The 17,833-nt window shown below is 37.3% G+C and overlaps 1 protein-coding gene across 2 annotated transcripts in view; it reads right to left on the reverse strand.

Moving 5' to 3' along the window:
* LOC306884482 (stromal membrane-associated protein 1-like) overlaps positions 1-17,833 on the reverse strand; it is a 107,675-nt gene that overhangs the window by 75,336 nt on the left and 14,506 nt on the right. For both annotated transcript variants that reach the window (XM_079440376.1, XM_079440375.1), the window contains exons 2-3: positions 7,358-7,491; positions 5,334-5,419 (exon numbers count right to left, since the gene is read on the reverse strand). In XM_079440376.1, coding sequence (XP_079296502.1) covers positions 5,334-5,419; positions 7,358-7,491 — 220 coding nt within the window. The remainder of the gene's footprint in view (positions 1-5,333; positions 5,420-7,357; positions 7,492-17,833) is intronic.

The following is a 17,833-nucleotide window of genomic DNA, read 5'->3' on the forward strand; positions in this document are numbered from 1 at the left end:
AGTCTCCCTCCACCCATCCTCACCACATTCTACAGGGGCACCATTGAGAGTGTGCTGACCAGCTGCATCACTGTCTGGTACGGAAACTGCAGTGCTGCTGACCGCAAGACCCTCCAGCGGACCGTGAACACAGCTGCAAAGATCATCGGTGCCCCTCTTCCCTCCATCCTGGACATTTTCCTTAAACGATGCTCCAGCAAAGCCAACAGCATCCTGAAGGACTCCACCCATCCTTTCCACAGTCTCTTCCAGCTCCTACCATCAGGAAGACGGTACCGGAGCATCAGAGCCTGCTCCGCCAGACTGCTCAACGGCTTTTTCCCCCAGGCTGTGAGAGCCCTGAACTCAAACCACCCCGTCCCCCTCTGAAACCCCATGCAAACCCCTACCTCCTGAAACATGCACCACCCCCCACCCCAAACCTTACCACACCAAAGAAAAAACTGTATGGAATTTTTTTGTGCAATTTGAAGTGTGCTACACACAGGTGAGTGGGCCTGTACAAACCACCTGTAGTAACACACTCTCCTCTATGTGTACTAGACACTTTACACACACTGCTGCGTGTACACAATCCCACAAAAGACTCAGCAATATACAGGTGCTGGCCATAAAATTAGAATATCATGAAAAAGTTGAATACCATTCAGTAATACCATTCAAAAAGTGAAACTTGTATATTAGATTAATTCATTACACACAGACAAAATAAAACCCATTCAAAAATGTGGGGGAGATTCACAAAGAGTGGACTGCAGCTGGAGTCAGTGCTTCAAGAACCACCACGCACAGACGTATGCAAGACATGGGTTTCAGCTGTCGCATTCCTTGTGTCAAGCTACTCTTGACCAAGAGACAGCGTCAGAAGCGTCTTGCCTGGGCTAAAGACAAAAAGGACTGGACTGCTGCTGAGTGGTACAAAGTTATGTTCTCTGATGAAAGTAAATTTTGCATTTCCTTTGGAAATCAAGGTCCCAGAGTCTGGAGGAAGAAAGGAGAGGCACATAATCCACGTTGCTTGAGGTCCAGTGTAAAGTTTCTACAGTCATTGATGGTTTGGGGTGCCATGTCATCTGCTGGTGTTGGTCCATTGTGTTTTCTGAGGTCCAAGGTCAACGCAGCCTTCTACCAGGAAGTTTTAGAGCACTTCATGCTTCCTGCTGCTGACCAACTTTATGGAGATGCAGATTTCATTTTCCAACAGGACTTGGCACCTGCACACACGGCCAAAGCTACCAGTTCCTGGTTTAAGGACCATGGTATCCCTTGTTCTTGATTGGCCAGCAAACTCGCCTGACCTTATCCCCATAGAAAACCTATGGGGTATTGTGAAGAGGAAGATGCAATATGCCAGACTCAACAATTCAGAAGAGCTGAAGGCCACTATCAGAGCAACATGGGCTCTCATAACACCTGGGCAGTGCCACAGACTGATCGACACAAAGCCACGCCGCATTGCTGCAGTAATCCAGGCCAAAGGAGCCCCAACTAAATATTGAGTGCTGTACATGCTCATACTTTTCATGTTCATACTTTTCAGTTGGCCAACATTTCTATTGCATTGGTCTTAATTGATATTCTAATTTTCTGAGATACAGAATTTGGGACTTTCATTAGTTGTCAGTTATAATCATCAAAATTAAAGGAAATAAACATTTGAAATATATCATTCTGTGTGTAATGAATGAATCTAATATACAAGTTCACTTTAGGTTAGTTGTGTATAGGTTTATAGTGTTTTTTACTTCATTGTTGTATGTCTATTTATGTAGCCAGCAATTACATTTCCACTAGTAAAAATGTTAATTTTTCATATCAACAATTAAATTTCACTAGTTAAATGTCACCATAGGCTGCCATTCAAAATCAATTGTTGATATCAAAAATACATTTCTTACTAGTTGAAATTCCAATTTCACATATCAGAAATACAATTCTTACTAGTAACAATGTCTATTCTTGATATCAACAATTTAATTCTTGATAAACAATTTAGTTCTTGATATCAATAATTTAATTGTCACTAGTGACAATGTTCATTTCTGATATCAATAATTAAATTGGTGTTATCAAGAATTAAATTGTTTATATAGAAAAATATATCAGAAATGAACATTGTCACTAGTGACAATTAAATTATTGATATCAAGAATTCAATTGTTGATATTCCTTTTTACTAGTAAAAATGTAATTATTCATATCAAAAATTATATATCTACTAGTAACAAATACAAAGGTGATATGTGCATTTAGAATTGTAACTAGTAAGAAATGCATTTTTGATATCTGTAATAGTTTTGTCACTATGGCAAGCCGTTTTGACTATTATTCCTTCACATATGAATTATTGATATCAACAATTACATTTTTACTAGTTAACATGCTAATTCTTGATATCAGGAATTAGATTTCTACTAGTAACAATATTAATTATTGATATCAACAATTCAATTTTCACTAGTTAAAATGTTAATTGTTGATATCAAGAATTAAATTGTTGATATCTGTAATTGTATTTTCACTAGTTAAATGTCACCATAGGCTGCCATTCAAAATCAATTGTTGATATCAAGAATTAATTTCTTACTAGTTGAAATTCCAATTTCGCATATCAGAAATACAATTCTTACTAGTAAAAATAACAATTCAACAATTTGATAACAATTTGATAAACAATTTAATTCTTGATATCAAAAATTTAATTATAGATACCAGCAATTGAATTCTTTATAATCAACAATTTAATTGTCACTAGTGACTGTTCATTTCTGATATCTGAAAATGTATTTCTGATATCAACAATTTAGATTCAACTTTATTGTCATTGCACATGTAAGGTACAGGGCAACGAAATGCAGTTAGCATCTAACCAGAAGTGCAATAAGCAGAGGTACAGAATATACAATGCCTACAATATGTTACATATATACAGATTATACAGATAAGGCAGTAGTACTATGGACATAATTTACAAAATTTTTTAAATACTATCAGTATGATATACAGATGGGTGATATGAACATACTATACAGATGGATTGTGCAGTAAATGTATGTACACTATGAGCAAAAACTATGAACAATTACAAATGGATATGAATAAGCTATACATTAAGATATATAAACACTAGAGCAATGAACATTGAAAGTGCATAGAAATACAAAATTTCCAGTACATAGTACTCAGTGTGTAGATTGTTTTGTTTTGTTTTTTTTAAACCATTGTTTTAAACCGATTTAATTCTTGATATCAGAAATTAACATTGTCACTAGTGACAACTAAATTGTTGATATCAAGAACTAAATTGTAGATATCAAGAATATACATTTTTACTAGTAAGAATTGTATTTCTGAGATGTGAAATTGGAATTTCAACTAGTAAGAAATTTATTCTTGATATCAACACTTGATTTTGAATGGCAGCCTATGGTGACATTTAACTAGTGAAAATTTTATTGTTGATATCAAAAATTAACATTGTAACTAGTGGAAATGTAATTGCTGATATCAAAAATAGCCATTGTTACTAGTAGAAATATAATTCCTGATATCAAGAATTAACATTTTAACTACTAAAAATTGAATTGTTGATATCAAGAATTTATTTCCTGCAAATGAATAAAAGTCAAAACAGCTTGCCTATTGCCATTACTATGATATTAATTCTTGATATCAAGAATAATATTTTTTACTAGTAGAAATTTAATTGCTGATATCAAGAATTCAATTTGTACGAGTGATGTCATTATTGATATCAAGAATTAACATTTTAACTAGTAAAAATTGAATTATTGATATCAAGAATTCATATCCTGAGAATGAATAAAAGTCAAAACGGCTTGCCATACTCCCCCCACCTACAATCCCTGCCGGACCCGAGACTCGAACCCACAACCTTCGGGTTACACCTCTCTATCCATTAGACCACGACTGCCTCTAAATGTATTGTGTGATACATTTTAGTGTCACACGATCCTCCAGAAATCAATTTAATGTGCTAATTATTTGTTCTATAAACATTTTTTATTATCAATGTTGAAAATAGTTAGCTTAATGTTTTGTGAAAACTGCGATACATTTTGTTCAGGATTCTTTGATGAATATAAAAGTTCAAAATAATATTATATTTGAAACAGAAATATTTTGTAACATTATAAATGTATTTAAGGTCTCCATTAATTTAATGCTTTGCTAAATAAATAAAAAAACAAAAACAAATCTTACTGACCCCAAACTTTTGAAAGGTACTAGTGCATGTGCATAAATCAATGATACTAAGCACAGTGTACCTACAATTACATGCATTATTATTCATTTTAAAAAACAGCGTGTCATATAATAAAGTTTACAGAACATACAGATCTCCTTTCTCTCATTTTCAAGCCCTGAACAATATCACAAACCAGCACTGCCATAGTTCATCACCTAGAACTAAATATCTCAAGGAACAAAAGGGTACACAATGTCTCTATAGGACAAAGAAAAAAGGGCTCTTAAGCTACAAGAGTAATATTCATGCACATTTAAGGAGAAAAAGTGTATCTAGTATTATTGTGAGCAGTAGTAGTTTTTTTTTTTACCGAGTAAAATTAATTCAGCATTCAAACATCCAACTTTTTATATATGGTTCTCTTACATTTCAATGAAAACTGCCTTCAAGATATGGTTTTAGAAATATACAGAAATCATCCACTGCTCATAAAATTGGGTTAGACAAGAACGATTTATAGTATTATTGAAAATGGCACACGTCCTTTGCCATCTCAATGGTAACAGTTAGCTCTAGGATGGAGCCTAAATGTGTTCTACCAGCCACTACAAATTTAACATCACTGTGACTACAAGCTTAAGCATACTCCATCAAAACAGTATCTACAAATCTGACAAAAAGTGTTGTGAATCCCTGTATTTGGCAAGCAAATAATGAGTATCTTCATTTATCCATGTACAAGACAAAACAACATGTAGAACTTTACATGTTTTTAAAGTGGTAGATACTCTAAATCCTTTTCTCTTGCTTACAAGAAAAAAAAGTTGCTAGTGCTGGCTACAGAATCTGATCGTTTGTGAATTTGGCAGCAGCAAGAAGAGAGTAGGACGCACGCGACAGTACAAATTTTGCATAAACTCACATATACACAGTTTTTTCAATATAACAAATCCACAATTTGTCTTTGAGCGCCAAGAAAAGGATTATTCACTTTAATCATGTCAATACTCTGTAGACGACTAAGAATACATCTGTACCACACAAGAGGATGGCTTTTACCACATAACTAGCAAAGGCCATCAACCAGAATTACAAACAAAAACACAGGTAGACTCAAGGATACTGGTCAGTTTGCGGCCGTCTGAAGTTTTCTGGGAGATGAGCTTCATACAGCTGTCTTGCCTTGGTGTTGCCCATGCTCTGCACGCTCTAAACAGAGAAAGACAGACAAAAAAAATAAAATAACAGGTGAAAAAAGGAGAACAACACAAACTATCCATTTATCCCAAAGTCTATCAGAAAGAGAAAAACCAAGCACCTAATAAATAAAATAATTATTTAAAATCTAGGGCATATAAGAGCTCAAGAGACATAAAAAGTACACATTTTATTTCAAGCTACATATACATTGTTAGACAAATAGTTTGATATAGTATTTCTCATTATAAATCAAGCCGTTTTCTTTACAAAATATATTGCACAAAAATTGGGAATTAATTCACAAACACACTTTCACAGTTTTGTTACCTGGTAGAAAACTCAATTAGTGTCCATTATTAAGAGTGCAGAAACTCAAAACATATAGCACAAAACTCTATAAGACCAATAAACTAATTCATTAAGTACAATTCATGAAGCAGGTCGTCTAAATAAGTGTAAAATCTGAAACGGATGCATCTCAGTACAATGTTAACCCTTTACATATTTAAAATGCTTAAATGATGACCTGAGGGGAGAAAATAAATGTATTTAGTATGCTGATATGTATTTTGCATGGACCCCTTAAAAAAAGATATATTGATCTCTCTCTCTCTCTCTCTCGCTCTCTCTCAAAGTCGAAGTACCGCAATGACCTCTGAATAAAGAGCGAACTCATTCACTCTTTGAGGTGGTGGAATTTGATTGGTTGCTGTGTGCACAATCGCCAGGGCAACAAGAGTGACGGTGCAAAATATCTGTACCTTGATTATATCACAGTTCCTAACTTCCTAAGAAAGCTAGTGGTAAAACGCATGACCTTTTAACCTGAAACAGACTAAAAAAAAAGCTCAGTTGTCTATGCAAGTTTATGGCCCTGATTCTTAATTAAGCATAATCGAGGCTATTCCGAACATATACAAATTACACGCATTTGCATTATCACTCCTATGTCACGTACGTCTAAGCCTGTCAGAGACAAATTAATATGAGGATGATGGATCCGACTGAAGGAAGAGAAGATGCTGAAAAACAGACAAGTAATTATCCATCAAGAATTAATTATCCATCCAGACGTCAATTAATATGCAAAGGGGAGATGCAAGACTCCCTTTCGGTTGCTTAAAAACTCATAAATCTTTCAAGCCACACTGTTTTTCACAGCACAACACACAGATACACACAAGAGACAAAAATTCAGTTCCACATGTATACCTGTAATATGAATGAAGGTTATCTGGACTACATGAAGTTTTGAAACCATCACTCACACTACAATAGAAAAACAGGAGTCCTAATAACTTCAGGAAGGGCTCAACAAGGATTTTTATGTTGGCTTGGTCACTGTCCCCACCACAAATACAGCAAACATACAACTATACACAACTAGACATAACTTTGGTAAAAAATTGGAACGCAAATGGATATCAGCTATATTTTTATATAATCATATTATGCTATATAAGAAGAAATTGTTAAATAAAGTTATTATTTTTGTTTTATTTGTGCAAAAAAAAAAAAGCATCCTTGTAGCTTCATAAAATGAAGGTCGAACCACTGATGTCACATGGACTATTTTATCGATGTCCTTACTATCTTTCTGGGCCTTGAATGTGGTAGTTGTGTTACTGTCTATGGAGGTCAGAAAGCTCTCAGATTTCATCAAAAAATATCTTAATTTGTGTTCTGAAGATAAATGAAGATCTTACGGATTTGGAACAACATGTGGGTGAGTAATTAATGACCAACTTTTCATTTTTGGGTGAACTATCCCTTTAAGAATTTCTTACTAACCCCAAACTTTTGAAAAGTAAAGAATGTGATCAACAAATGCTAGACATTATGAAATAGCAGTACTGTCGAATAAGAGTCGGGTCATAAACAGGCCCAAAACATCTTGTTGAGCCCCATAAGAAAGAAAAACCAACCAACACATGAAAACACACATACTTGTATCTGCTCGGGGGTCCATTGGTCCAGGTTGACTGATTTAACGCGTGATATATGCACTCCCAGGTTCCGGTGTATTCCAGCACAGCGGATACAAATAAACACTCCAAGATTCCAAGAGGCCCATCGAGGTCCTGCAGGGAAAGAGAGAGAAAACAGACACAATTTAGACCTGCAGTAAAGCACTTCCCATTATCTGAAACGGATCACGTCATCATAACAGGCAGTGAAGGAACAGCGGTTTAAAATAAATCTTCTGAGTCATGGTGCCGCCTCAAGCTCCGATGCGCAATTCGGCCTTGCCATGGCATCAAATAAACTGTATTGTGCTGTGATGCCGAAAACCAATATCTAAACGATGGAATTTTGCAGTCGTGATAATAAAATTCGATCCAAGTGCTAGATGAATGCAGCAGGTAGCCCACCTGAATCAACAGTCAATAGCCGCAGGTGCCTGAATAAAACCGTGAAACTACATTGTGAGACTCCTGATCTCATCAACCACAGAAAAAAGGGAGAAGAAAAATGTGAATTGTGCTACAATACAGACTGCATGTGATTATCTTCAGCCTGGTGTGTAATATTCAGCTCTCAGAAGTGACTGTAATAGCACGGGGGCGGACGAAAGCGCTCTGACGGTAGACGCTAACAAAGGCAGTGTATCTTTCAGTTCTGAGCGCAAGAAAGTGGATAGCTTTCGGGTGAAAAGTTGTGCGTGGAAGCGGACTGATTGGGGGGTGTGGGCACACTGGAGCAGTCCTGACAGCTCTCGGCTGGTCAGTTGGTGCTGGTGAGAGCTCTGCTCCTGACGGGCTATAAATCATCGGGTTTGCTGGGAAATGTATTTCTGTGGTTCACCCGCCCTCTTTGGCTTTATCTACACCTGTCAGCCATCTTAGGACGTGTCCAATTCGCTTCCTCCATCTCACGCTTTCTCGCAGCATGGAGTCGTATCCCTGGTTTCAGGGGGAGATGGGATCTGTATTCTGCCTGCAGGACGCCTGGCATGGGTTTGCATGCCCATCAGGCAAGAGTAAACCACTGACCCTGGCAGTGCCACCCACACAGCTCCTGAATAGAAAGAAAAAAAAAAAAAAAAGCGTGCACATACCCTACAAGTACAGCCATTAGCATAACAAACAATACCATACTGTTTCTTCACTTTTAAGCATTAAGCATGTTCATAATTTATCCTGCATGATAGCCATTAATATCCTGAGCAATCTTGCTTCTTTTCTGTGCTCAGATGACAAAAGAGGACGGGCGACGTGTGAACAGGCTGATAAGATTCCCCCAACGCGTTGGAAAAACTGCGGTAATGAGAGAGAGCGGTTTTCCAGTCTCTTATCTCTCACCCACCCCAAAGTACCATCCGGCTGGCTGCACAGACTCCGTCTGCCACCCTCCCAGATTTATTAGCCCAATAAAAGGCTGCAAGATTGTGTCTCTCACCGCTGCACCAGGAGCTGCATAACTCACCCACAATTAGAGAGGGTTAATTTGTCATTGAGTGGGGCCCGGTGCAGTGAAGGGTGCGGTGCCCCTGTGGAGGGGAAGAGCTGGAGGAACTCTCTCCATACTCTCCCTGCTGGACTAAAATGCTGCAGTGCTTATTTCAGGGTTCCCACACCTTCTGACTAATGCATTTCCGTAATCTATCTATATTAGTGCTGTCAAACGTTTAATTGCGATTAATCATCATTACATAATGAGTGTGTGCTGTGTATATTTCCTATGTATATATAAATACAAATACACGCATGTACAGTATATTTAAGATAGATATGTTGTTTATACATTAAATAATAAAAAACATAATATAAATGTATATACATGTAAATATTTTCAAAATACATAAATGTGTGCATTTGTATATACATAAATTGCAGTACACATACATATATTATGTAAACAAAAACTTTTATTTTGGGGTTAATCGTTTGACAGCACTAATACATACAAACAAGTTCCAAATGGAAGTGATCATCCCGATCTCCTTGGAGTGGGGACTTTGGAGTGAGAAGGTGCCATTATTTAGTCATTTGGAATGCACTTGGCAAAGGGAGCATAATTTCCTCTTTATCTTCAGCTGGGATGTTCCCGTGACAACGCAGCACATTGTCTGTCAGCAGATGTCTCTGTTTTAATAACATAAATTATTTTTTATTGTTGTTAGCATAACTGTTGCAAATAAACTTTTTTAAAATATGCTATATAATATAAAAAGTAATGAATATAAAATGTATATTTTATTATGCCAGTGTCCATCAGAGAATCTGCTGACGGACAGCATGCTGCGTTGTCACGGGAACATCCCAGCTCAAGATAATGAGGAAATTACACTCCCTTTGACAAGTGCATTCCAAACGACTAAATAATGGCACGCACGTGCCCTGCTCAATCCAAAGTCAGGATGATCACTTCCATATTATATTAATATATGTACACACACACACACACACACACATAAATAAATATTTACCCTAGTAATTGAACAAAATGTATCTGAATGTTAAAATAAAATACATTAAACTTAAATAAAATGTTAAATTAATTTTAAAATCAAGTATAAAGCTGAGCCGACTTAGCAATTCAACATTTTACAAATTACAACATAACTAACATAACTAATGAATGAACAAGTCTGGCATCAACAGCTGTCTGACACTTTGTAGCATTTAAGTTAAAAACTAAATATTTGTAACAGTAATACAAATAAATAAAAACATAAAACAAAAAATAACATCATTGGATGAGCCATATTCCAAATCATAAAATAGCCAATATACATGCGTACACCTGTGACAGCACATCAGTTGATCTGCTGCTACATTGCTGGCCAACCATAAACCCACCATTATACTGTCTCTACATCACATGCAAACACTGTAGACATGATGTGTCAAAACGAAATTACTCTCATTATAATCAAGGAAGCTGAAAGCGCCTGTCTGCAACATGATTTGCAGCACAGATTGTAGCTTTAACGCAAACATCATAAACTGTCATCTTCCACCACATGTCATATAGTCTACCGTCAAGCCGCGCAGCACTACTGAGATCGATATTAACGCCAGGTATAAACAAGCATTCTGATAACCAGCCAAGAGTAGAGGTCAGACAACTAACCGCTGTCTGTCTCGCAGCCTTGCAGACAGAGACATCTACATAAACAGGAAATGCTGCAATGGAGGGGAACTGGCAACCAAGACAGGTCATGACGGCAAAAAGGGCAATTTCGGATTCTTGGATGTGGCATGTCATCGTGATCTTTCTACTTCCTCTCTTCCCAAGTCCATTCATTATCTCCACAGCTGGTCGCAGCAGATGTAGAGCAATGCGAGCGAGTCCCTCTGTCACCGTACACTGGCTAATAATTCACCATTCACCTTTTCGAAACGGCAGCCAGATGCTGTAAACAAGTCCACGGTAGAAGGATCCGAAGGAGAAAGTGCTGTATAAAAATTCCTCAAAAAGGCAGAGGCATGCTATATTTAGACCTGAGGAGAACAAGCAAAGGATGCTTTCAGCAGCTGGGTAGCGAGATAACACATTTTTGGGAGAGCCAACAAACGGAGAGCACCCTGGGTGTGCGAGGCGGCCCTCCTCTGAAAACTCAATTAAAAGGCAGGCCAAATAAATGATTCAGTGTCTAAACATCCAGAGCAGGTTTTGCAGGGACTTTGTGCGTGTAGGTACAGCGGGAGATTTAGAGTTGCCTCTGTGGTCCCCAGGTCTCTACCCACTTCATTGAGGAGTCACCCCAGATTTATAAGTCTGTAGCTCATTTGCTTGCATTGAATGCACATAAACAATGGGACACGGCCGATATAAGCGGTGCCAAACACATACACATACATCATTCGTGCCTTTGTAGCACCTGTCTCGCTAAAAATTGAGTGGGTGCATCGTTTCATCAATGTCACCTCAAGGCTACAAGTGAGCATTTGTCAAAATAAACAATAGTCCCTTCTGCCCTCCATCTTTCACTTCTGGGGGAGAGAGCCTCTCTCTCTTTTCACTTCCTTCCTAATCCCTTCCATCAGCTCTGCCAAAGAGGGAGGAGAGAGAGGACAAGGGGAAGAAGAAAAACGGGAGAAGAGAGTGGCACTGTACTTCACCCAGAAACCTCAAAGAACTCGAGGACCCTCCAGCTATGCTCGGGTAACACTTCAAAAGGCTGGTGCTGATTGTACCGGTCTGGTCCAGGGACAGGGACCAGTTGTTGCGTTTCAGGACCCCGCACTGCTGCCCTCCACACCACCTGACATGCTTTTAACAGCTGAACAGGACGCAAAACCGTACAAAGAAAAATCTAACTACACATGGCTGTGTGTACAAGAGAGGGATTCAAATAGGCCAAGTATGTGGAATAATGATTTTGTGTGTTTTTGAAGAAAAAAAAAAAAAAAAAAAAAATGCTAAACAAGGCTGCATTTATTTGATCAAAGTACAGTAAAACCAGTAATATTATGACATTAAACTTTTTAATAACTGCTTTCCATTTCATCATATTTTGAAATGTGATCCATTTCTGTGATTGCTAAGCTGAATTTTCAGCAGCCATTACTCCCATCTGTAATACACTGATTGCGTGCTCAGGAAACATTTCTTACTATTATTAATGTTAACAATAATTCATATTTTGGGGGAATCCATGATGCATTTATTTTTTGTTCAGGATTCTTTGATTATTTGAAATCTTTTGTAACATTATAAATGTCTTTAATATCATGTTTTGATCAAAAAAATATGTCCTTGCTGAATAAAATAATTGTCTTTCTTTTGTTTTTATAATCTTGCTTTTGAATTGCAGCATATCAGTTTGCAGAAGACAGTTTTTAAAATTGTGATAATACTTCATAATATTACTGTTTTTAACTTATTTCTGATCAAATCAATGCAGCCTTAGTGAGCTTAAGATTTTAATTTTTATTATTAAATATTTTTTAATTGTGTTTGTACAAAATGTATTTTTTGCAATCAGAAAATTGGCAATATAAAGCTGGAAAATATAAAGGGATTATAATTATAAATGAAACTCCAAGATGGTAATACGTTCTTAAAACAGGGAGACAATAAATGGCATATTTAATTTTAAGTCAATGTAAATGAGGCTGTGGGGATCTTTTTATTTCCATTGAGTTAGACTGTGTATAGACATTTTAAATTAGTGTTTTATATGCATATATATGGTCACTGCGACGTGTTTTCCACAATGTTCATTCATTTAAATTTTCATTATAAAATAAACTGAACTGATCACCCTTAAAGCTGTAGCTCACATCTAATTTTACAACCCACAATTTCCATTTATTTTTGGTCAGACATTTTCACCATTAAACAATCTGACAAACATTTAATCCAAAAGAAAGCTCCTCAGAGCCATGTTTTTATTCTAGTCAAACTGAATATAGCATCAACCCTGACAAGGGTCCATCAATGTTTGTGCACGGGCAACCCAGAATACACTACAGCAAGGCTGGCCACACACACTCTCAGTGCAGTTCTGCTAGATAACGTGTATGTGTCTTTAAAAATAACTCGTGCTGCTTTCTTTAACAGTGCATGACAGCTCTGATGATGTTTATATAAATAGACCGTGTGTGTGTGTGTGTGTGTGTTCACGCCTCGTTGGGTCTGTAAGGGCAAGCCACACTTGTACAGTGCATCTGTGCGCATCTCTAACCAAGTCACTGCAAGTGGCGACTGCTGAGTATAGGTCACTGCACAAAAGCATGCTGGGAATGTGACAGTGGGATCCCAGTAAAAAACAGGAAGTGATGAGGCAGGAGCTTCCTGCAGTGGCACTTAGCCTCGTCTTTAGGTCCAAAGAGTGAATCGGCACAGCAGTCTGTCAAGCACACACCTTAACGTGGGCACACACACACTTTTGGACTGCATAAGGTCAGCCATTGAGCCTTTTGGAAGTGCTGCTGCCATTTTCTTCAAAACCCTCCATTTTTCTCTCATTAAAAAGGGTGATGGCAGAAAACAACCACATCACACCGAGAACACCGCACGCATTCATATGAACCTGCAACTTTTCAACACCAAATAACAGGCTGTTAATGTGCATGTGTGTATTTGTTATCCATGACTGGAGGAGAAAATGTGTCTGGTTATGTAATGGCAGAGCGGATGAGGGGGGAAATATGCAGCTCTGCCCTGTCCATCACAGCCGTGCCCATTAGTGTGGGTTCTAGCTGTATGGACCCCCAGCTGTTTGCCATAGTGAACACACTTGATGCAGTCTAAAGGGCCTTTCACACCAAACAGGATATGAAAAAGCTAAACGAATCACACACGAATGGTTCATTCACACCAGGAGTGAAACGAATATAGGGCTGAACGAAAAGCACATTCCTGTTGGTACAACAAATGACATAACAACCTTCAGCTGGCCTATTAGAAGCACGGGATACAGGAAAAGCAAGTTTAAGACTGTCAGCTTCACGAATAAAACCAAAAGTAATAAAACACAGACGTAATGTTTAACTAAAGTGATCTGAAGCTTTTGTTTGGTGAAATTGCACTGATATTAAAGTACGGGTTAATAGCAATAATTAAAAGCCAATAATTATTTTCAGGTTAAAGCTGATAACAGATAAACTTCTATATGGTTTTATGAAAAATTAAGTTTAAAATTAAGAAATAAATACTTTTCAAATTGTAAAAATGTAGGCATCACAATAATATTATCCACAATATGTAAAATTAGATTTGCTAAAGATTACATTTACATGTTAATAAATTTGTGATTTTAAAGATTAAGATGACCGCAAAAGTAATATAAACATAGAAATGGGAAAATGTGCACACACAATTAAATATAAATACCAGCCAACACATAGAAAACACCACAAATATAAACTACCATTTAAAAAAAAAAAAAAAAGAAATTAATACTTTTATTCTGCAAGGACACAGTAAATTGATCAAAACTGACAGAAAAAAAAGATCACATTGTTACAAAAAAAAAATTAACTTCAAATTTTGAACTTTCTATTCATCAAACAATCCTAATAAGGGTCACTTGTTTCCTGTTTCTTTCAACACTGATAATCATACATATTTCTTGAGTAGCAAATCAGCATATTAGAATGATTTCTGAAGGATCATATGACACCGAAGACTGAAAATTCAGCTTTGCCAACACAGAAATAAATTACATTTTCAAATATATTAAGATAGAAAATAGTTATTTTAAGACTTTTCAAAAAGATTATTAAAAAAATCTTAAAGCCCACAAAGTTTGAACGATAGTGTGAGTAATATGTATATATAGCATTGAATAGAATAAACTGTGTTTCACAATGTGCAAAGTGTGAATGTTTGCTGAATATTTTATACATAGCTAATATTGTAAACTTGCTAATCACAGGGTATGCCTGCAGTTCAAAGAGTTCATGAGCTCCAAAGAAAACCTGTTTGTTGTTGTGTAAATGTTCGTCCCTGGTCTGAATAGCTTCATATGAGTACATTGTTTCTTTTCAAACCATTGTTGATGCTGAAGTCACAATTAGTGCAAAAGGGCCTAAAGACAGAAGCATTCAAAAGAGGCCGTCCTAGAATCATGCATCATTCTGAACTTAAACCACCCATCTTTCAGCACAGCACATTACGGTAATACAACTAATTGGTGTTGGTGGGAATCAAGAAATGTACTGGAACTGTAAGATTATGCTTTGCTGCACCTGGGAGTGTTTTCAGATCCTTCCTACCCCGTGATCAACCCCCCAAAAAATCTACACACAAGGAAATAAAACTCAAAAACCAAGTGTGAAGCAGAAGTGCACGGCAAGCGTATCTAAATACCAACCGTAACAGATAGGCAGCGACCCGCAGAGCCAAGAGGATTTATCTGAAAACTAACCATGAGACGAAATGCTGACACTGAATACATATAGACTAGCTTCCCCGTGAACTACATGAGAGGACGAGAGAGTAAAATCCTGAAATAGACTGAAAGTAATAAATGTACCTGTGAACACTGGGCTTCACACAAACCAAATTACAACCTGTCAGAATCTCAGCTGGTGCTTCCAAAAACCGCACAAAGGAGATTGATCAGTCCATGATGCCAAAAATACTAAAAGCAGTCAACAGGGAAGGGTCAGAAATATGAGAGAGAGAGAGAGAGAGAAGTTTTAAACTGGGAAAGGTGATTCAGGATCAGGACATTTCTGAGCTGAACTCATAACTTTCATTCAGATGGATGTGAATTTAAAGAGCTATAAGGATGGAAAGCACACTGTGGAAAAAAAGGAGTTGGAGGACTTCATTGAACTGCTTTAAATATACCGCATTCTCACAGCGCCCCCAGGAGGCAAAGAATGACAGGGTGATGACTAACAAGAATTTCTTCAAAGGTGATACGAGGCACCAAGAATGGCATAAAGTGAGACAGAAAGCATGTTAAGGGCAGTTAATTGGTTGGAGTAGATCAAATCATGATCCCCCAAAAAACAAGTTCTGTCATCATTTACTCACCCTGATGTCATTCCAAACCTGTATAGCTTTCTTTTTTCTGTGGAACATGAGATGATATTTTGAGAAATGCCTCAGTTTTTTCCATATAATGGAAGTAAATGAACACCAGAATTGGTTCCAAAAGTCTTCAAAATATTTACTTTTATGTTCAAGAAGGAATGTGATATAGGTGTGAGGGTGAGTAAATGATCTCATTCATCATCTCAAAAATTGCCAAATATAAGCCATAAAAATTATGATAAAACCAACCAGATTTCTTAATCAAAATGGCTAGTATGCAGGCGCTAGTATGTAGTTTAATTATTCCCAACAATTAGACAGTTGATGTACATGTAAACGAAGCCACAGTAGCTTCTATTTCCCCCATATTGATCGGCTTTCAACAATCCTGCAAAGCATTGTGGGGGAAAGTGAGTCACACTGACAACAGCAGGAACCTTGCAGACCTGCTGTGCCACTCCACATGTACTTCTTTACAGCTCCTAGACCTGTCAAAGTGTCCCAGACAGCCATAGAAACAGCACAATATCATTGCGCCACAGTCAGCAGTACACACTATCATTAAAGATGACTGGCATAGTTAATTTACATATAACAGCAGCTCACGGATTGTCGCCAAAGACAAAAACAAGCGATGAAATAAAGCGATCTTTGAGAAGCAGTAAAAGCTCTTTGATTTTTCAGACCTGAAACCAAAACAAAGCAGACGCAAACACCAAAATTTGCCAAGACCGTCATCTTCACAGACAGCAGACGACACACTCTACAAAGCCCCCCAAATAAATTAAGTCTTCAATTAAAGATTAAAGCCAGTTACAGAGATCCTCTGAGAACTAACTCCTTCATTAGAGTAAAAAAAGAGACCCTGTTCAAAGACAAGCTCCGCTCTGCCGGTCTTCTGAGGCACAAGAACACACACATACACACGGCATCTCAAAACTGGCAGTGGAGTCCAACTGAGTGACAGTTGAGTTCGGCCTCACAGAGGGAAGACTAGCAGAGCATGAAATTAGAGCCCTCTATTCCAGCCTAGCAAGAGAAAGACGTCTGACAGAGACTGAGAGAAAAGGTGTGCGCATATGCGTGTACGTCTGCTATCTGTGACAGGTGAGGGAAGGAAAGGCAGAGCGTTTGGGGGGGAGGAAAGGTCTCAGCACAGTGGCTGGTCTGTCAGGTGGAAAGGAGAGGAACGACTGACTGCAAGTGAACATGAGAGAAAGGCCATCTCGCTGTGACCTCTGTGAATAACCTTATTCGTATACCCACTGGTCTCATAATATGGTGTTAAAAGCAAGTTTTGGAGAATGTGACCTGCAGCCAAGAAGCCTGAATCATTTAAGTTTAAACAGAAAGGATAGCTGAGCTTCACTTCAGCTTTGAGTGGTGTTGTGCTGCCCCCTGCTGGTGAGAAGCAAAGTGACTGATATAACATGAACCTAAAGACTTCTATTTCCAATATCGGATCAATCCGGTATTGGGAAAATGTGTGTAAAAACAATTTAAACTGTTGTGATAAAGGCCGTGTTTGTAACGATGCATTGTACCATAATATCAGTTTTAGTTCATACACTACAATTCAAATTTTTTTTTTTTTTTTTTTTTTTTTTACTAATTTTGAAAGAAGTCTGATGTGATAATTTGATGTAATTTGATCTGGAATACAAAATATTATTACTATTACTAATACTATTTTCTGCTTTAATATATTTAAAAATGTAATTTATTCCCGTGATGACAAAGCTGGACATTTCTTATTATCAACATTGAAAACAGCTGCTTAATATTTTTGTGGAAACAATGATACACTGTTTTCAGGACTCTTTGATGAAAAGAGTTCAAAAGAATGGAAATGTGACATTATAAATGTCTTTACTGTCACTTTTGATCAATTTAATCCATCCTTGCTGAATAAAAGTATTAATTTCTTTCAAACATTTTCCCCTAAATTATAGCTAAATGCTACTTCAGATGCAGCTTCTTCGG

The sequence above is a fragment of the Barbus barbus genome (assembly GCF_936440315.1).
Source record: "Barbus barbus genome assembly, chromosome: 18".
Classification (NCBI taxonomy): Eukaryota; Metazoa; Chordata; class Actinopteri; order Cypriniformes; family Cyprinidae; genus Barbus; species Barbus barbus.